Source organism: Prosopis cineraria, unplaced genomic scaffold (assembly GCF_029017545.1).
Source record: "Prosopis cineraria cultivar Desert tree isolate PC_DT_omini unplaced genomic scaffold, ASM2901754v1 PC12, whole genome shotgun sequence".
In the NCBI taxonomy this organism is placed as follows: domain Eukaryota; kingdom Viridiplantae; phylum Streptophyta; class Magnoliopsida; order Fabales; family Fabaceae; genus Prosopis; species Prosopis cineraria.
The window spans coordinates 4,505,416-4,527,367 of NW_026555343.1; the positions used below are offsets into that span (position 1 = coordinate 4,505,416).

A 21,952-nucleotide genomic window follows, 5' to 3' on the forward strand; every position below is an offset into this window, starting at 1 on the left:
AGATTTTAAATGTTCAAATTGTACAAGCATTTAATACCTGTATTAAGTACAGCTACTAAATCCAAATCTTTATTAATTACACCCTTATTTAATATCTTTTTTTCAACAAAAAAACTCTACTAATTACAGCTTTAAAGTCTTAAAACGTTTTATATTTTTTGACATGATACTTAAAAAAATAGCCTTATAATACATAATAGAAGAAGTATTTGAGGGAAATTTATTCTCATGTCCCACACAAGCAATCTAAATCTAAATACGAAAAAAAAATTCATGAAAAAAATTAAAATCATACAAAATCATAAAATTACTCTAAATTCTCATATTCTTTAATGAAGTTGTCAATTTTGTGATTTGAGATTTTTTATACTTAGATTGCTTTACATATGAGAGTAATTTTTCCTATATTTAGACTTTTTATTGTTTAAAAGTTTAATAATAATAAATACTTCTTTCAGTTCTTTGACATTTTGAAATGATAATCATTTTGAAACAAAACTAAAACTTCAATGGAAGAAGTACATGCCCATATATCTTCCAATGGTAAATTGAAGATAACATTAGAAAAAATTGAAAAATCAGATAACTAATGTTACCTTCTTTTAAAGAAAATAACTTAACGAGAACAAAAAAGCAAAATCAAATAGGAGAACCAGCGTATATTTCAGCCCTACCCATAACAAGTAAATAAACTGCAGAAACTGATTCTTTGACTTGCATGTATTGACTCTGAAGAGGCATCGCCTTTATGGCTCTGAAGCATCTCAACAACTCAGCTCATGTTGGGCCTTGCATGTCAGTCTTCTTCAACACATTGCAAAGCCACTTTCACCAAAGTCTCTGTGCATGTTTGGATTATAACATAACCTCAGTTAGAATGAGTCAAACCTCAATTAGAGAGAAAAAAGTGAAAAAATAATGTTTGGATTAACAAAATATCTCAACCACAGTTAGAGCAAAACGAGCGTTTATTCAAAAGCTGATAGTTGAGGCTTTTTTCCTGGCGTTGCGTTGATCTAACCGTTGGAAGCATTGATTATCTTTTCAATTTGTGCATGTTTTCTCTCTCCTCTCATTTATCCAACCCACGAGCCAAGTTCCAGCTTTTCATTCCAGCTTTCTCTTCTCCCGTGACCTCGCAAACTGAAGAACCAGATCAGAGCTCCACCTTCATTGCTCGTCCGGCGTCCAAGCTCATCTCTACTGTGTTGAAGCAAGTGACCTCCAGCCGATCTCCAGCTTGCTGTCATCTCTTCTTGTGTCCATTGTGTCCCTGCCCGAAAGTGGTCGTTCTCCCTGTTGCCCATCGATCTCCGGCGTTGACCAACAGAGCTACTCCTAGTCACCGGATCTACTGCCCATAAGCTTTTCTTTTGTCTTCTTTCATTGCCTTCCTTGTTGCCTTTTTCATTCATGGTCTCTGCTGTAGATCCCGAATCCCTGTTCCAGATCCTGAATCCCTGTTGTAGTCTCTTTTCACATCTCTGGTCCATGTTCGTCTTTGTTGCCTTTTTCGTTGCCTGCATTCTCTGGTCTAGTCTGTTATGTTCTTTGTGTGGCATTTTCTGGTCTTTCACTGATTTGTGGTCTGCTGTATTTTTCGATATTGCATTCTCTGGTCTGTTGCATTTTCTGGTCTCTTGCATCATGCATGGAAGTTTCTTCTTTTTTTTTTTAAATTACACCTTGGTGGAAGTTTCTGATCATCCTTGGCAGAAGGAGAAACTTATGGTTTCTGTTTATATTTTTTGGCCAGTTCAATTTTTTTCCTGTTCTGTGTTTTTGATTATCCTCAGGTTTGACAGAACAAAAGTAAGTAAGGGCTATTTTTTCCTGTTCTATTTTTTTTCCTGTTCTATGTTTTTTCGGCCAGGGATTTGGAATGGAATGAAATGTGAACAAAATAAAAGTAAAAAAAAAGTTTTATTAGCTTACCTCATAAATAAAATTATATTTGTCATCTTTTATAGGTTTAAGGACTGATCAAAAAATTCTTGGACTGAAACAAGGGCTGATCAATAAACTAGAATAATTTTATATACTTGCATGGAACGTGAAATAAATTATGTTGGTCAACCTTTGTGTTGCAAAAACATCTGTCCCTTAAAATATACAAACATATAATACACACGCCTAATGCTTGGTGATTCTTCTTGTTTTTGTATGAAATATTTTGGAGAAAAAAATATGTTAAATTGATACATATATGTAGAGATATATATTGATTTTGCATGTTTGTGATGGCTGGCTAGTCTATACAACAATGAACAAAGACAAAGGAAAAGCTGTGTAGAATTCAACTTTAACAGAAATTTTCATTAAAGAATGCTTGGAACAAGTGTACAAGAAACAAAGAAAAGGAACTGCTTTCAACAAAAATGGATGGCAGGCAATAATTGAGGGATTTGAGGCAAAAATAGGAAAAAAATATGAGCGAAAGCAATTGAAAAATAAGCTAGATAACATGAGGAAAGAATGGAACGTATGGCATAAGTTGTTTTCAAGTGAAACCGGCTTAGGATGGGACAGTGACAAGAATACTGTTGATGCTCCAGATGAGTGGTGGGAGCGAAAAATCTTGGTATAGATTAGTTGTTAAGTGTTTTTAAAATTAGAATTTAATTTGAGAATTTTAATTTTTGGTTATTTGAATGGTTGCAGGAAAATCCTCTTTATGAAAAATTTAGATATAAAGGTTTGAGATTTGCAAGGGAATTAACCTTGATATTCAAGGATGTTCTAGCAACTGGGGAGACACTTTTTGTACCGTCTGCTACCCAGACCCAAATAGAGGATGATGATGATGAGGATGTGTACCGCCCTACTATTGACCTTCGAGAAGGCTCCGGTGATAGTGAAGAGGAGCTAAATTTATCTGACACTGTAGCACCTACGGGGGTCACCGATGAGTTGTTGGGCTTGAATGTCACCATAAATACTGGTGGAACTAGTGGTGATGGAAGTCAAGGTAAGAGAAAGAGGGTGGTAGGCGTTGGTGGGAGGAAAAAGAAAAAAGTCCCTGCCTTAATGAAAATAGCATATGCGATGAGTGAAATGGACAAGGATAATAGAGCTAGAACAGAGACAGTGAACAAGATTTTGGTAAATGACATAGGAGTTTCTGAGGTTATGGCTCACTTAAATGGACTTCCAGAAGTTTTTGGTGATAAAGATTTGCATTGGAGATGTGTCAATCTTGTTTTATACAAGCTTATGCGAGATGCTTACTAGCAACTTAAAGACCATCCTGATCACTTGGTCAATTGGTTGAAGCATCAAGTCTACCATCTACCGAATTTTATTTCAAAGAATACATCAGGATGAATTTTTATTTAGGCTTATGATGACTTGACTGGTGTTTATTTTGACTTAAAGACTACTTGTAGTTGCTTTTGGCTTACTTGTACCTCGCTATGCTTATGATGACTTGACTGGTGTTTATTTTGACTTAAAGACTACTTGTAGTTTCTTTTGGCTGGTTTGTAGTGAATATTTAACTCTTATCTAATGCTTACCTTATGCTTTATTTTTTATGTTATTAAATGATATTTATATACTATGTATTTTATATTATATACAAATGATATTCATATACTATTTTACCTCAAGTTGAAAATCATGGAAGATTCAAATGAATATATGTTAGGTTGGAATGAAGGTTGGGATGTAGATGTAGCTCATCAACTACTTCCCTTGTTACAACAAGATATATCTGAGTAAGAAGAAATATGTCAATTAGTTGGTGAATATGTGATGCTATATATGTGTAAAGAGCCACGAAGAACTAGCAAGCAAATAGGGCAAATATGGGTCAATGAGATTTTGCAAGGTCATCCTGATCGTTGTTATGAAATGTTTCGAATGGAAAAACATTTGTTTAGGCAACTGTGTGCGACACTAGTTGAGCTTGGTCTAAAGAAATCTAAAAAAATGGGAGTTGAAGAAATGGTTGGAATGTTTTTGAATACAATTGGACATGGAGTTGGTAATAGGATGATACAGGAACGATTTCAACATTCAGGGAAAACTGTCCATAGAAATTTTTATAAAGTATTAGCTGCCTGCCTTAACCTTTCCAAGGCAAACATAAAATCACTTGATCCTTTGTTTCAACGATGTCATTCAAAAATTTAAAATGATCCACGGTATTGGCCATTCTTTAAGGATGCTATAGGAGCAATTGATGGCACTCATGTGCCATGTGTGGTTAGTGTTGCTGATCAAATTAAATTTATTGGAAGAAAGGGATATGCAACACAAAATATCATGGCTGTATGTGATTGGGACATGTGTTTTACTTTTGTCATTGCGGGATGGGAAGGTACAGCTCATGACGCCCGAGTATTTGATAATGCCATATCAACTCCTTCAATGCATTTTCCGCATCCACCTCCAGGTATATTTTATTAAAGTAACTATAATAATTATTGCATTAATTTAATGTTGGTCAAATTTACAATACTTCCTTTTATTTAATAGGTAAATATTATTTGGTTGATTCTGGTTATCCAACACTAAATGGGTATCTTGGTCCATATCGTTGCGAATGTTATCACCTTCCAGACTTCAGGCAAGTTGTAGGATTTGTAAATAATAATGAGGTCTTCAATTATTATCATTCAAGTTTGAGATACACTATAGAAAGAACTTTTGGAGTATGGAAGAATAGGTTTGCAATTATACGAAAAATGCCCAAATTTAAATATAAAACACAAGTTTAAATTTTTTGTGCAACAATGGCAATACATAACTTTATTAGGAGAAATTCAATTACTGATGAGCAATTTATTCAAGCTGAAGATGAAAGTGTAGATGTCCTTGAGGAAGATATCGATATTGGTGAGGCATCCTCGTCAAATCTACCCGGATCATCAAGACAGATGCAGTATGTTCGTGATATAATTAGAGACCAGCTTGTAAATCATATCAATTGAACATTAATTTATTTTATGTTTTTGTAATTGAATATTTAAGATATTTTACTTATCAGTTGTGATTTTAAATTTAATATTTTTACTTATTAGTTAGTCTAAAAATATAATCATGCTTATTTAAGATTTAATATTTAAGAAAAAAATTCATGCTTATTTTTGTCATTAAACATTTCAACTGGCTTTTGAATCAAATTATCCAAATAAATTTCAGTTTATCTAACTAACTTTTAAAAATAAGGTATCCAAACATAAATCACGTTACATTAACTGACTTTTTTTTTAACCTAAGTTTGCTAACCTCAGTTGAATCTTAACTTCAGTTGTAAAATTTTTAATCCAAACACACCCTCTATCTTACGCTTCTGACCATCCTCCAACTCCAATCCAATGACTAGATCTATTATCTGCTCTACCCAAAACTAGAGTCAGAAATAAGGGTCAGGCTTGGAGGGTCGAGCTTGAAAGTACTGTTTAAATAAGGGTTCAGGCTTTGAAAATAATTTTTTTAAAGTAATCGAGCTTGAGGGCTTGGCTCTGACATGCCCTGTAAAATAGGGTTCAGGCTCGGGCGGCCCTTTAAGCCCTGTTATATTATTATTATTATTATTTTAGTGAAACAAGTGTTTGAAGTCAATGACCTGCTCACCTGATCCTACACACATTATATTATTATTAATTTTAATTTATTTTCAAATTAATTTAATATAATTTAATAAATATCAATGCATAGTATAAAATTTATGATATTTTTTATTTTTCTATAATTATTATGTTTTTGTGTTTATAAAAAAAATGAACTGTTTTTTAACCAAGATTTAAATTTTATGACTAAAATTTTAAATATGTGTCATTTAATTTCTAAAAAATTATGAGGATTTTAATTTTTTTAATTTTAAAATATTTTAATTAATTTATAATGTTTAATTTTATTTTTATTTTATTTTATTTTTTGAAAAAGGGCTTGAGGGCTCGGCCCTGAGCCCTGAGTATAAGGGCTGAGCTTGAGAAATGAGGTTCAAAATGGAGAATCGGGCTTTAGGGCTCAAGCCCTTAAGGGTCGAGCCCAGGCCAGGTCCTTAAGAACCGGGCTCACCCGTATTTCCAACTCTACCCAAAATTACAATGACGACTCTTCCTCCGACGTCATTCTCTTTCTCTTTCCCTCACCCATGTCACAAGCCTCTTATTTTGTGCCTCTTCTCCTGCCTCACTCTGAATTCCCATAGGTTTCGGCCTCCTTCCTGTAATCATCTCTAACACAACAATCCCATAGCTATACGCAACCATCTTTGATGTTATTGGCAAATTGAACACCCATGCAATAAGGTGCATATATCCTCTCGTTTCTCTAATCATTGAGAAGCTTTGAGTGTTCTGGTCATTTCGATTTTGAAGTTTCGATAAGCCAAAATCTGCCACCTTTGGCTGGTAATTTGAAACCAGGAGAATATTATGGGTTTTATGTCGCAATGCAAAATCCATTCCAAGCTTTCTTCGTGTAAGTAAGCTAGTACCCTTGCTGTTCCTAGTGCGATGTTATATCTTTTGGTCCAATCCAGAGTGTTCGATTTGAGGTTTGCAGCTAAAGAACCATTATCCATGTACTCGCACACCAATAGCCTGTGCTTTCCCTTGGCACAATACCCCCACATTTTGATCAAGTTCATGTGTTAAGCCTACTGATTGTGCTCACTTCAACTAGGAATTCTCCTCCTTGTTTGGCACCAATATTGTCATTCTTCAGCTTCTTTTTTGCTGCGATCCCTTGACCAGGTAATTCTCCCCTGTCTACTATTCCACCTGCTCCGCTTCCAATTTCTTCTGTGAACCGTTTCGTTGCTTGTTTTAGCTCAGAGTAAGAAAATTTTCTGAACCCAAAAGGAGAAGGAAAACTGTAGCCTCGTTGATTTCCACTTCTAACCAAAGAACACCAAATTATAGAAATAAGGAGGACTTCAAACACCCCATTTGCGACTGAAAACCAAAGGAAGAGCTTCATAAATCTGTTGATGTGTCTCTTGGCATAGGCTCTTTCAAGCTTCACCAGGCAAATATGGCTATTTTGGGCAAATTCCTCTTCTTCATGGAACGAATCACTGTTGCTTTGGGTTTTAGGTAGTCTCAAGTAGGTTATTCCTCTGAAGTATGGTGAATGACGACCGTTGAGCAAAGTCTTCTTGTATAGCACTGGGAAAAGCCGTCCGGGTGAAATGAGCACTGAAACGCCTTGCACTTGCAGTCTTGTAAGCATTTGTCTTCACAGTCACTATAATGAATATTTTCCATATAAATATAGTCAGATCCATATAGCTTAACATCAGGCAATCTAAGGAAGGTAGATTCCCTTGGAGCACAAAAAAGTTGAAATTTGGGCTCACACCCATAAGACCAATCGCTATGGTTCTTTACTCTATAACCTGGAAGACACGAACACTTCCTTCCTTCTCTTGGATCATACTTGCACGTGCTGTTATCTCCACAAATTCCATTAACCCTGCAAGAATCGGACATGGCTTGCCACGACACATTCCATCGATTATTTTGCAGTAAACTGCACCCTCGAAAGTTGCCGTGGGGATCTAGTTTCAATCTTCTTTGTTTCACTACTCGATAATCGGAGGTTGAAATGAATTTATAATTATCTGTTGAAATGAATTTTCCAAGAGAATATAACATAGCTGTTCTGCTATTTTTGTAGGTGTTCCTTCCAACTTCCCAGCTCATAAGCCATTGTGCTGGCTAGTATTTGCTGGAGATATCCGATCCATTATACAAAAGGCTAAGAATGTTGTTATCATCGAAGCAAAGCTTGTAGAAGCCAGAGGAGTGGTTGATATCGCTTTTAGAAGAGACAAGCTTTGTATATCTTGTGAGCTGTTGTCCAGGAAGTAGAGTGTTTGTCGGGAAATCGAAGCTCTGCCACAGAATAGTTCTGCTTCCAGTTAATTTGGAGCTCGGAGAGTACTAGATTTCCATTGTTGTTGAGAATCAACTGTGTAGGAAAAGATGAGGTTGTGTGAGTTGATCACGCGATAAACTGGCCAGCATCAGAAAGCACAAGGTTACCATTTCTGTGGAGGGAAAGTGATGACCGTTTTCCGTTGACAGGTTGGTCACGGTTTGCTGACCAAACAATGGTCGGGTTTTGGGTGAACCAGATGGCGAAGAGTAGGCATTAATTGTCACCAACCGCGTAGAAGCCTGCAGAGAAGACACCATTTGGTGAGAGAACAACGTCTTCTAGCTTCTCAACTGAGAGAGAGAAGCCATTGTTAAGTGAAGGCGGCGGCGGCGGTTTTGAAGAAGAAGAAGAAGAAGATGGGAATGGCATAGATAAGAGGAGAAGAAAGTGTAGGATTGATGAAACAGCCTTATCAATTATCTATGGCTGGAAGCGCTACTGGAAGAGTGATGAAACATGGATTAAAATGGCAAGAAATGTGCAGCATTATAAAGGACAAAAATCCGAGAATTAGGAACTGTTAATAGTACTGCACTGTTCAGTCTTCAAATGTTACTGCGCGTTGTTTTCCTCTTCCGGAAATTTAAAGTCAACGCATATACTTTGACCATCGCCGCCTCTCGCCTTCTTTGACTCGTACAAGTATTTCCATTTTGTTAGCTCAAGTGTATTTTTGTTCTCTAATTTAATAATTTATACTCTTCTATTAAAAAATATAAGATATTTTTAATTAAATTTTATCCCTCAATGAAGTAGTTATCTACTTTCAAACAAACCTTATTTTTTTATATTTATTCTTATTAAATATCTTACAATAAATATAAAGTCATTCATCAATAAGGGTACTTTTAGAAAAAAAAAAAGCAATAATTACACCTCAAAAAATTAAAAATATCTTACATTTTTTAACATCTAACAATTCAAAAAATGCCTTATATTTTTTAACGGAGGAAATATAAAATTTAATTTAATCATTTAATTTTATAAAATATATTTTTAACCCTAACACTATTAGTTTTAATAAATATTTTTTGTGCTAATTATTATTATTTTAAAAAAAATTAAATTTAATATATAAATATTTAAGAATATTTTGTCAATATTTAAAAATTCAATGTAAAAATTTTTGTAATAAAATTAATGATATTATGATTAAAGAACTGAAAATAAATTTTATAAGATTAAAAAAATTAAAATGAAACGTTATGCAAAGTTCTTTATTCTTTATAAGTAAGTTTTTAAATTTTTTAAATTTCATCAGATATTGTTCATTACCCTATCTTACTTGTTCATTGCCAAACTTTTACTTGATTTCATTCTAGAAAAATAAATAAGTGATAAGGTAATTACCAATATTCGGTAGATAAATGAACAAGTGAAGTAGGGTAGTTAATAAGTGTAATAGAACGGTCCCGATATTAATTTAAATGAAGAGCAATTTTATCATTTTTCTTATAAATTTAATATTAAATCAGTATCCTTAGACTGCAGTAAAATTTTAAAAATTTAAGAGTTTTGAATATAGTTAAATATGATCAAGGGATTTTTATTGAAATTGTTTCAAGAGGAGAAACCTCCAAACAAAAAAAAGAAGGAAAATAAACAGGCAAGGATTAGCCTAGATCCAAGAACATTAAGATCTGGCAAGAATCTGGATGTTCTGTGATGAACCCAAATGACAAGGTAAGCCCAGAAGAGCCCAATGTGAACATCCAACCCAATGCAAATCTAATTGAGGAATGGCCTGTTCGAAGAAGCCAGCGAGCATGGAAGATGACGTGGAAACTCCGTGAATTGGCTGGAGAGGAGGAGCTATAATAAGACAAAATCGCTTATGATTTGGAGGTGTGCAATGATTGAATCGTCTTCTCCCTGAGACCTTGTGTCTGTCCTTCTACTTCTTCCTGCATTTCTGTGACTTTTCTGTGATTTCCTTTCCTTCTATATCATCATTCACTGTTTATGCTTATGTAATGCTTGAGACGTTAGTTTGAGCTGATATAAGCAATTTTGCAGAAAGAGTTTTTCTTCAAATTCCTGTGTTTATTTTTATAACCATTACATGTTCCTGCAAGGTGAGCAAGCTATCGCAATCTCGTGTGCAATACTGATTCAATATTTATTGAATCGACTAATAATTATTTCTCTTTTTTTTCTTACCCCAATTCTAAGGACTAAAGAAAACATTGATACACGGACTAGCTACAAAATCCGCTCTGTCGCAAGGGGAAAGCCACATATAAGAATTTGATAAGCCTAATAATTACTATTCAGAACCATGAAATAGTTAAATTACATTTAAGGATCATCGTCCCCTACAATTAGAAACTTTTATCTTTGAAAAAATGCCCTCATATCACCACTACTGAGAACACTGGAACTGAGCTTAAAATTTCTTAGTACTTAGTTGAAAAATAACTTTAATTGATTTGGAAACTATTTAATTTTCATATTCAATATTTAGTTCAAAAGCATCATTTTTTTTTAGTTTTCATATTTCTACTACTGAGACTAGTGGAATTTGGTTGAAAATTTCTTAACACTTGGTTAAGAAATTAATTTTAACTAATTAACTTGACAACTATTTAACTTGCAGGCTTGTGAATTGTGATTTAATAAGTTCAAATGTACTCTTTCTATTTAAAAATATTAAGTATTTTTAATCAAATCTTACCTCCTAATAAAATTCTTACCTACTTTTAAACTAATTCTATCTTTCCATATTTACCCATATTAACTACTCTATAATAAATATAAAATCACTATTAATAGGACATTTTTAAAAAAAAGTAATGATTACACCTCGAAAGATTAAAAATACCTTACATTTTTTAACATTTAACTCCTCAAAAAACACCTTACATTTTTTAACGAAGGGAGTATCAATTTTTTTTTTTGGTTTTCATATCACTACTACTGAGAATGGTGAAATTGAGTAGAAAATTTCTTAATGTTTGGTTAAGAAATAACTCTAATTTAAGCTGATAATCTGGATCAAGTCCAAATAAGTCCAAAAAATTTTATGGCTAGACTTAAAAATTTATAATTTGAAAGAGGTTAGCCTAAATATTTGAATTATTTTTTATTATTAATAAAATAAAATTAACATTCACTTGAAACCTACACTTTACATTCATCACAAACCCACACCAAAACAATTTGCCAATGATATTAAAGGTTAATGTTTATGACTATATACAGGGTTGTGTTGGAGATGTTAAAAGGAAGAAGTCCAACTGCAGTGGGAAGTCAAAGTGATGAAGATAAGAACAGGCATCAAATGAGAGACTTATGCTATGAGTGAGAGAGGAGAGGTGGGCAACCAATAAAAATTGATGTAATTGGTAAAAATTTAGTGCATAATACATAAAGTTATAAGATGAAATCTCACTCTTGATATGAGAACATAATTGATAGGTGGTCATTGAGTATATCTATAAGCATTTTTTTTAATTTAAAGGTATGTTCTAATTTTAATGAGTTCTGAAACTTCATTTGTTTAAATTTTCTCAAACAAAAAAGAAGGCTGTGGTGGTGGGTTGTCCATTGGAAAATTGATGCTACTATTGGTTCGGGCTTTGAAGCTGAGATGCGAAAGTTGGACATTTTGGCAAATGTGGCTTTCAAGTCCGTTGACGAAGACCAAGATGTGAGGCCCACCATGAGCCCATTTGTGGAAATGCCTCAAACCCATGGTGATGATACTTCTTGGTGTTTGTGCTGTAATCATGCGATGTCTTGGGTTGGTGTATCATGGAGTCAAGAAGCAATTAATAGTTGGGAATACGTGTCAGGTCCATCGAACTACCTTCTTCTTTTTTGTTTTTTTAATTTTTTATTGAAAACTCGAGTTTTTAAGTTTTTGTAGTAAAATGGCTTATGGGATTTACTTTTTTAAGCACTAAAAAAAAGGGGGTCCAGTTGGATTCGAGCACTTATTTGAATTCATATTTATTTTAAATTTTAAAAAATTAAAGTATTATATATTTTTGAATTAAATTAAATTTATTTCAAAATATGTATTTGTACTTCAAAATTAGCAATTGAATTTTAAAACACTTTAATATGTACTTTAGAGCTTAAATATGTAATATTATAATGTCAACTTAATTTTCAAAAATTGAAAAAAAAATAAAAGTGGATTTTCAGGCCACAACTAAATATTATTAATAAGGATTGAGTTTTAAGAAATGATCAATTTCAAAGTAGAAGGACTTCAAAGCCAAACCTATTACCTATATAAGCCGGACCAACCGCGTTCCCAACTGTAGCATGCGTGCATTAGAACAATTCTGAAATAAATTATTTACTTGGCATACTCTTAACTCATCCATGGGGGTCATGTTAACTTGATAATTTATTATTAGCGTTTCTTCATTTAGTAATCAACCTTCCGTGTAAATAAGGAAAAAGAAACTAGGTGAGGCTCACGAAATATGTAAATCATTCCCTCATCAAAACATATATTATGATTATGCAAACAATTAATCACCAATAAATCGGAATATTATTGTGTTGTCAGACACTTAGACTAGAATCAACCTTATAATGTCTTTAGGGCCAATTGTTTTTTGTATATATCTAAGGGGTGTTTGGTTGGAGGGGAGGGGCAAAGGAAAAATTTAAAAAAAAAAATTCCATTTCCTCCACTCCAAATTGTGGGGATTAGGAGGTGAGGGTAAAATTTGTCACACCCTAATCAATATGCCTTCTGTAGTAAGTTCAAAAGATGTAGATACACTTCTCCAGTATCTCAATACTAATAAAATGAGGATAAAGTTTTCTATACATAATTATTTTCCTCCCCTCTCCTCTTCAATCAAATAAGGTAGCATCAAACCGCCTTCTCCATTAAAATTCCTCCCCTTCTCTCAAACCAAACACCCCCTAAATATAAACAGTTGACTCAAATATTAATTAGACTAATTAAATTGAGACAACCAAATTTGAATAAATATATATAAACACACTCTTTTCGATCCTATATATAATTCACTTTTTAAAAGAATATTGTAATTTTAAGCATAAGTCACCTTGCAAAAGTTTGTGTAGCCTTAAACTTTATTCCAAATATACCTTTATTCCCAATTTCCAATGAGAAGATAGAAACTGTTTGTTTTTAAAATTTGTGATATTTATTAGGGATAAAAATAAAAATTAAAATAATTTTTAGACAATTTCAACTATGCAACCAACTAACTTGGTTCTTGTAAGTAACTTATAATAGGGGGGAGTATATTATTTCTCTCATGCTATTTATATATTTCTCCTTAGTTACTCCATCCGTTAAAAAATACAATGCATTTTTAACTGAACCTCACTTCCTAATAAAATAGTTACTTACACTACTACAAAATATATCTTTAAGAGCGGGTGTTTAGAAGTGCTTCTTTAAAAAATGCTCTAAAATGTGAATGCAGAATTTACTGAAGCACTTTTTTAAATAAGCGCTCCTGTATGTCAGATCTTCAAGAGCGCTCCTAATTAATATTAATAAAAGATTTTTAAAAATTTAAAAATGCCTTCAGGGGCGCTCATGTAAGAGCGCTCTAAAAGACAAGCTCTTTAGGAGCGCTCGACTATGAGTGCCCTGGAAGAGTGCTATTTGGGAGCTCTCAACAATGAGCGCTCCGAAAGATCGTGTCTTTTGGAGCACTCATATTCGAACGCTCCTGAAAAGCTGCTCTTTATTTTTGTTCTTCCCTATCAGTTTTCCTTTGGTCTGCATTCAGTTTCTTTCATTCCTCTCTCTCATTTACTGTGGTCATGTGTTCCTAATGAGTTGTCCATCGAGTCTCTCGTCTATAGCAATCCGTCCGTCGCTATACCGAGTTTGTTGTCTGTCATTCCATCTCTGTCGCTGCTCATCATCCATTTCTACATCACACTGTCTCTATTTTTTTTCTCACGTCGTCTGTTTCTGCATCACGCCTTCTCTGTTTCTGCATCACTATCACTACCGTCTCTGTTTCATCACTGTCTCTGTGTTTCTACATCACATCGTGAAGTCTCCTGTCTCACTATTCCAGATTTGCATTGTTGCTGTACACCGAAGGAAGCGACACCACGAAGACCATCATTGCTGTCGGGCATCGCTGCTGTACATTAAAGGAAGCGACACTGCGAAGACCTCCGTTGCCACCGTGAAGATCATTGTTTTTCACCGTGAAGATTACACTGTGAAGGTATTTTTTTTAATAATTAATTTATAATTTAATATATTGATATATTTATATATATATATATTTGAGAATAAGTTTCACATATATTTTTTTTAATAATCAATATTATAGATAATCTAAGAATTGAAGTTATTTATATTAGAACTATGAAGTATTTGTAGTTGATAATTTAGATTAAAGTTGAGGAAACTATTTGAACATTTTTATTTTATTTATGAAATATTCTTTTAAGGGAGATTATTGTTGTTAATTAAATTACAATTGATTGACAGAATTTAGATTCATTACACTACTAAATTTTTATTTGGATGAATTGATTTTTTTTAGTTTAAATGATTGACAGATTATTGTTGTGGAATTTGATTGTTTGAGATTGTTTGATCATTTGGAAGGTTCTTCTTTTAAGGAAGATTTTGTTGAATTTTTTTATAGAAATCTAAGTCTTTTATTTCTTGAATTTTGATAATCATATTAGTGATATGGATCATAAGTGGATGTTGGCTAATCGATTATCTAGAGAATATTGGGATGGTGTGAATGAATTCATTGAATTTGTATTTTGTAGTGATCAAGACTCCCATGGAGTCATGTGTCCTTGTTTGAAATGCTGCCATGAAAAAAGAGTAAGGCTAATAGAATTGAAAGATCATTTAATATGTAATGAAATTGATCCAACTTATACTTGTTGGACCATGCATGGGGAGACAAGGAATAATGCAAATGATTAGAGGAATAGAGCATTTGATCGTGATGGTGGGACACATGATGTTAACCGTCTTGATGAAATGATTGATATGATTGAAGAGGATCTGAGGGACTGTCTTGAGATGTTTGAAAGGTTGAAGAGTAATGCTGATAAACCATTATACCCCAATTGTAAAAAATTCACAAAACTATCATTTATTTTGAAATTATACAACTTAAAAGTAGCGAATGGATAGAGCGATAAAAGTTTCATATATTTACTTGAACTCTTATAGGAGATATTACTTGAGTACAATGAGGTTCTACCTAATACGTATGAGGCTAAAAAAGTGCTCTGTTCTATTGGGATGAGCTATGAGAAGATACATGCATATCCAAATGAATGTGTCCTCTTTTAGAAAGAGAATTCAATCTTAGATAAGTGTCCAAAATGCGATGCATCATGTTATTAGAAAAATAGATGTAGCTCGGCGAAGGCATTACAGTATTTTTCTATCATACCAATATTTAGACGCCTATATAACATTACAAAAGATGCTAAACACTTAATATGGCATGCTGACGAGAGAATTAAGGATGGCAAGCTACGACACCCTATAGATTCTCCTCAATAGAAAAAGTTTGATCTTATGTACCCTGAGTTTAAGGTTGAAGATAGAAACCTACTCCTTGCACTAGCCATTAACGGAATGAATCTACATGGCATGCAAAGTAATGATTATAGTACATGGCCAATTATTTTGATGATCTACAACTTTGCTCCAGCATTGTGCATGAAGCACAATTTTATGATACTGTCATTGTTAATTTTTGAGCCTCAACAACCAAGAAATGATATAAATGTGTACTTAGCTCTTTTGATTGAAGATCTGAAGATTTTATGGGAGATAGGTATGGAAGTTTATGATGGGTATAGAGAAGAACATTTCATCTTGCGAGCAATATTATTTGGCACCATAAATGGCTTTCCTGCCTATGGCAAGTTATCAAGGTACAGTATTAAAGGACAAGATGCATGTCCAGTTTGTGAGGAGTCCACTTGTTCAGTGCAATTAGAACATTATAGCAAGAAGGTCTTCATTGGTCATCAGTGATTTTACTGCAAACACATAATTATCGAAGAAGGCCTTCAATGGCTACCCGGAGAAGGGTAGAGTTCTCATGCCATTAACCGGTGAGTAGCTCTTTAAAAAAGTTAAAGATTTAAATATTGAACTTGAAAAACCATTTATAAGTAAGATTGTTAAGAATGGTTGGAAAAAGAAGTCCATATTCTTTGAGCTACCATACTGGAAGACCTTAGATGTTAGGCATTTCTTGGACGCAATGCACATCAAAAAGAATGTCTGCGACAATCTTGTTAGCACATTACTCCACATTTCAAGAAAGAATAAGGACAGTATTAATGCAAGGATGGATTTGATTAGCATAGGGTCAAGAGAAGAGTTGGCACTAGAGAGGAAGGAAAAATGTACTTTTTTACCTCCAGCAACTCACACCTTGTCTAAAAAAGAAAAATTAACTTTCTGTGAATCCTTGCATGAAGTTAAAATGCCAGAAGGATATTCTTTAAATGTAAGTAGTCTCATATCTATGAAAGACCTCAAACTAGTAGGTCTCAAGACTCATGATTGTTATATCATCATGGAAAATTTGTTGCTGATAGGTATATGATCCATTTTACCAAAGAAGGTGTGAGCCACGATTACTAGATCTTGTTTCTTCTTTAAGGCAATTTGTAGTAAGGTGATTGACTCAGAGAAATTACCAAAGTTAGAACATGAAATAGCTAAGATTTTAAGCGGGCTCAAAATGTATTTTCCACCTTTGTTCTTTGACATCATGTTTCATTTATCATTTCACTTAGTTAAAGAGATAAAGTTGTGTGGCCTCGCTTATTTGAGATAGATGTACCCAGTAGAGCATTACTTGAAAGTATTAAAAGGATATGAAAAAAATCAAAGTTAGCCCGAAGTGTGTATTGTTGAGAGGTCCATCGTGGAAGAAGCAATTGAATTATGCATTAGATATCTCTCTAAAGCGGATGCCATTAGGTTGCCAAAGTACACAAAGGACACCAGAGGTGAACAGGGTGGAATCATTGGGAAGAAACTCATTAGCATAGATAAGATACAATGGGAGCAAGTTTATTTATATATTTTACACAACACTGAGGAAGTTCAATCATATGTCAACGAACATAAGGCAATAGTTAAGAGTTAGAATAAAGGTAAGAATGAAACTTGGCTAGCAACATATTACAACTAGCAATTTATATATTGGTTTAGAGCTCGCATCTTTGAGGTGTCCTACTCATTAGAAAGGTTGAGGTTTTTGGCCAGGGGTCTCAAATTTGAAGTATTTTCTTATACAAATTATGTAATCAATGACTTTACATTTTATATGAAAAGCCAATATGCTCAGAGAACTATGTAAAATAGTAGTGTAACACTTGTAACTCAATCAATGCATGTCTCTAGTTTTAAAAACAAGAACCCAATCTATGCAATGATGTCATATTTCAGGATTATAGAGCACATTTAGGAATTGAATTATATCAAGTTTCGTGAACCTGTCTTTTGTTACATGTGGGTTGACAATAAAAATGGCTTTTGAATTATGAATTGGGTTTTATTCAAGTCAAATCTAGTACATAAAAATTGGTATTATCTAAAGAAGTTGCAAAAACGCCAATCAAAGTGAAAGAAAAGCCATCAAAAGGATCTACTTCTGTGACTAAAGCAGGAATGACCAAACAAAATCTACTTAGTTAAAATATCCTCACCAAAATGCACTTGAAGTAATTATGCGAACAACATTTAAAAATAAGATTTGTGAAGTAGAATTTGAAAAGGAGATTTATGGTGAAATGATTAGCGAAAAATTAGCGGTTGAAAATATTAATGAGATTCTAACTAAGGATTAGCTACAAACCACACAATTAGTTTATACATCAGGTACTTTCTAAATTTTATTGTTTATTGTGGTATTTATTTAATTTTAGTTGTGAATGATTCTATTTGTTTTCATTTTAGGTACTTATATCATACTTTTGTGGTGCTGGGCTCATTGATAACAAAATTTTCATTTATTAACCCTCACAACACTAGTACCTACAGTGTTGAGTACCATTTTCAAAAGATTACTGATTCATTCAAAGCTAAAGGCAAAAGAAACATGCTATTTTTAGCTCTTTACAATCCACGGTAAATTGTTATTGTTGTTTATTTTTAAATTTAGTTGATATTTTAATGAAATATTTTATTTTTTTAGGCAATATTAGGTGCTTGTTTGTATCAATGCATTTATCCCTGTGATTTATCATCTTGACTTATTAAGAGATAATGACTTTAAGAACTACAAATCTATGAGGATATTATTTAATCAATAAGTTTTTAGTTCTATATTATTTATATATGTTTATTATAATAATTAGTTTTTACTTAGTATGCTTAATCATTATATAATAGGGCTCTAGCACATTATCGAGGTGGTGAAGGTCTCCCTCCAAACACCGAAAGACCTAATCTTGTTGAGTTTTATTCATGAAAAGAATAAAGGTTTGCATTATTTTTTTAATAAAATAAGTTGGTATGTATCTAAATGATTGTTTGATTGATATTTTATGTTCGTTATTTTGAATATTTTGTTCTGGATTGATGTAAAATTTTTAAAAAATTATGGAACTTTCAAGTTATAGGGGAGAGTTTGCTGGATTTTCGACAGTAAATACTTGTATCATATATATGCCTTTATCCCTGAAGTATTTTAAATTAAGTTAAAATTTATTTCTACCATATTTTGATAATGACATCTTTCATTGTTTTATAGGTACCTATACAATTATAAGGTTGGGAGTGTAGATACTATGTTATGAGCTTATGAGAGAAGTAATCACACAACAAGAGTTGATCATTTCTAAAAATGTAAGTCAAAAGCTTTGAAATTAAGTTAATATAATGTTAATTACTTATATATTGCTTTCATATCTTGTGTAGTATTTTATTGGAGTAAGATCTTTGCATTTTACTTTGAACAAATAGAAGATTTAGTTGAAGAGTGGTTAGAATATATTATTGGCTGTTTGTGATAGGAAGTTAGATTTCAATGTTAAAAAAATAAAAATAGTTTCATTTGCTAAGCTTGTTAGAAATTAAACTAATTAGTTAGGAAATTGAAATTGTTGTATCAATTTCAAGTTTTTTCTTTGTATATAAATTTTTATGTTGATATTATTTCTGAATTAGTTTTTGATATTGTGATTAGTCATTGTTAAAGAGATATAAAAGGAGAAATTTTAAAAAATCTATTTAAAAAAAAATCTACAAGAGCACTCTACATATGTCACTCTACAGGAGCTCACATCAGATGAATGCTCCTGTATGCTGATATATGGGAGCGCTCTTCTAGTGAGCGCTCCCATATGTGCCTCAGCCAACCATTTTTGGCCCTTATATATGGGAGTGCTTTTTGAAAAGCGCTCCTATACATTTTGGAGCGCTCAATATGGGAGCGCCTTTGAAGCGCTCCCTAAGATAAAAAAAAAAAAAAACACTCCCATAAACTTATTTTATAGTAGTGTCACTTTTAAACTAACCTTATCTTTTTATATTTACTCCTATTAAATATCCTACAATAAATATAAAGTCATTATCAATAGGGGCACTTTTAAAAAAAAAGACAAATGATTACACCTCGAAAGGTTAAAAATATCTTACATTTTTTAATATTTAATTTCTTAAAAAATATCTTATATTTTTTAACAAATGAAGTATAATATATTTATTTTGTTATTAATATGTTCTACATGAAGCATTGCGCCAAAAAAAAAAACACAGAAGATCCAAATTTCTTTGAGAGGCAAGATAGAGATAAATTGCACTAGATAGCAAGAGTAAAGGATCATTTGGATACGGGCAATATTTTCCTTTAATTATGTAAGTATATAACCAAAAAAAAAAAATATTTTCCTTGACAAGGGCAGCAACGGTGAGAATGTGAGAAAACTTTTTTTTTAAAAAAAGAAAATTGATAAATTTACAAACAAAATAAAGCTCTAAGTTTATTTTACTGGATTCAAATTAAAGATAAACATTATTCATATTTGAGATATACAAGAGTCAAAAACAAGGAAAGACAAGGGAGAAAAAAAAGATAATTAACGTAACACCCCAGGGGGATTTCCTCTCTCAGACACGAAAAGAAAGAAAGAAGGTAATTCTATAGTATTATTACAGCAGAAGCCAAATCTCAGACCTAGACATATGGAGATTGATAATACCACAAGAAACAATTGATGATACCATCAACGAAACTGCATATATGGACATTTTTAAGCCGTCATGCGCATGACTAAGAAGCATCATTTTCATGGCACTGAAGCATCTCAACAACTTGGCTCATGGTGGGCCTCGCATCTTTGTCATCCTCCACGCAATTCAAAGCCACACTTGCCAGAGTTTCCATCTTCATCTTCTTAACCTCAAACTGTGATCCAATGGCTGGATCAATTATTTTCTCCACCCAACACGACGATGTCAACGACGACCCTTCCTCCAACGACGTCGTTCTCTTCCTCTTCTCTCTCACCCACGTCACAAGCCTCCCATTCTGTGCCTCTTCTCCTTCATCACTCCGACTTCCATCGTTGTCGCACTCCTTCCTGTTAACATCTCCAACACAACAATTCCATAGCTGTAAACATCCACCTTTGACGTTATTGGCAGATTGAAAACCCATTCCGGTGCCATGTAACCTCTCGTTCCTCTTATCATTGAGATGCTTTGAGCGTTCTGTTCATTTCGATTCAGAAGCTTAGATAATCCAAAATCTGCTACCTTGGGTTGATAGTTTGAAACTAGAAGGATATTCTGAGGCTTTATGTCACAATGCAGAATCCACTCCAAGCATTCTTCGTGTAGGTATGCTAGTACTCTTGCTGTTCCCAGAGCGATATTGTATCTTTTGGTCCAACCCAGAGTGTTTGATTTGAGATTTTCTGCTAAAGAACCATTTTCCATGAACTCATACACCAATAGTCTATGCTTTCCCTCAGCACAATACCCCCACATTTCAATCAGGTTCATGTGATTAAGCTTACCGATTATGCTCACTTCTGCTAGAAATTCAGCTTCATCTCGTTTGGCTCCAATGTTGTCATTATTCAGCTTCTTTATTGCAGCGATTCGCTGATCAGGCAATACTCCTTTGTACACTATTCCACCTGCTCCTCTTCCGATTTCTTCTGTGAATCCTTTCGTTGCTTGTTTTAGTTCAGAGTAAGTATATTTTCTGAACCCAAAAGGAGAGAGAAAATTGTACCCTTGTTGATTGACATCTGATTTTTGTTTGGTTCTCATCAAAGAGCACGAAGTTATAGAGATGAAGAGGGCTTCAAACACCCCAAGTGCAATGGAAAACCAAAGAAAGAACTTCACAAAACTGCTGACATGTCTCTTGGTATAGGCTCTTTCCAGCTTTACTGAACAGACACGACCATTTTCTTGAGCAGATTCTTCATCCGCAAAGAACGAACCATTATTTCTTCTGGTTTTAGGCAGTCTCAAGTAGGTTGTTCCTCTGAAGTTTGGTGATCGACGACCATTGAGCAGAACTTTTTTCGTATAGCATTGAAATAAGCCATCATTGTTAAAAGAGTACTGAAATGCCCTGCACTCACAGTCTTGTGAGCATTCATTCTCACAATCACTAAAACTGATATTTTCTTATAAATATAGTCATACCCATATAGCTCAACATCAGGCATTTGAAGAAGGTGGCTCATTTCTATCGCATGAGAGCTGAAATTAGGTTCACCACCCATAAGACAATCGCTATGGTTCTTCACTCTATATCCCGGAAGACATGAGCACTTTCTTCTTTCCCTTGGATCGTGCGTGCACGTGCTGTTAGCACCACAAAGTCCATGCACCAATACAAGGACTAGATATGGCTTGCCACGACACATTACCCATGGATCATTCTGATGTTGTCGGCTGTACACGCGAATGTTACCATCAGGATCCATCTTCAATCTCTTTGAATCACAACCCCATAATCCGAAGTTATGAATCCGAAATTAGTTGTTGAGTTTGAAAGTTCGATAGAATCTATCACTGCGATTCTACTACTGTTATAGGTGGTCCTTCCTGCTTCCCAACTCAGAAGCC

General features: G+C 33.5%; 1 protein-coding gene and 2 pseudogenes across 1 annotated transcript; 1 reads left to right on the top strand and 2 right to left on the bottom strand.

The window, feature by feature from the left end:
• Positions 1–4,266: 4,266 nt before the first annotated feature.
• On the top strand, positions 4,267–4,934 carry LOC129288314 (uncharacterized). The gene is made up of 3 exons (XM_054924829.1): positions 4,267–4,396; positions 4,480–4,570; positions 4,760–4,934. Exons 1-3 carry the CDS (start codon positions 4,267–4,269, stop codon positions 4,932–4,934), a joined length of 396 nt encoding a protein of 131 aa, XP_054780804.1.
• Positions 4,935–5,800: 866 nt separating this feature from the next.
• On the bottom strand, positions 5,801–8,396 carry LOC129289524 (putative receptor protein kinase ZmPK1; annotated as a pseudogene).
• An 11,540-nt stretch (positions 8,397–19,936) lies between these two features.
• Positions 19,937–21,950, bottom strand: LOC129288315 (putative receptor protein kinase ZmPK1; annotated as a pseudogene).
• Between the last annotated feature and the right edge of the window lie 2 nt (positions 21,951–21,952).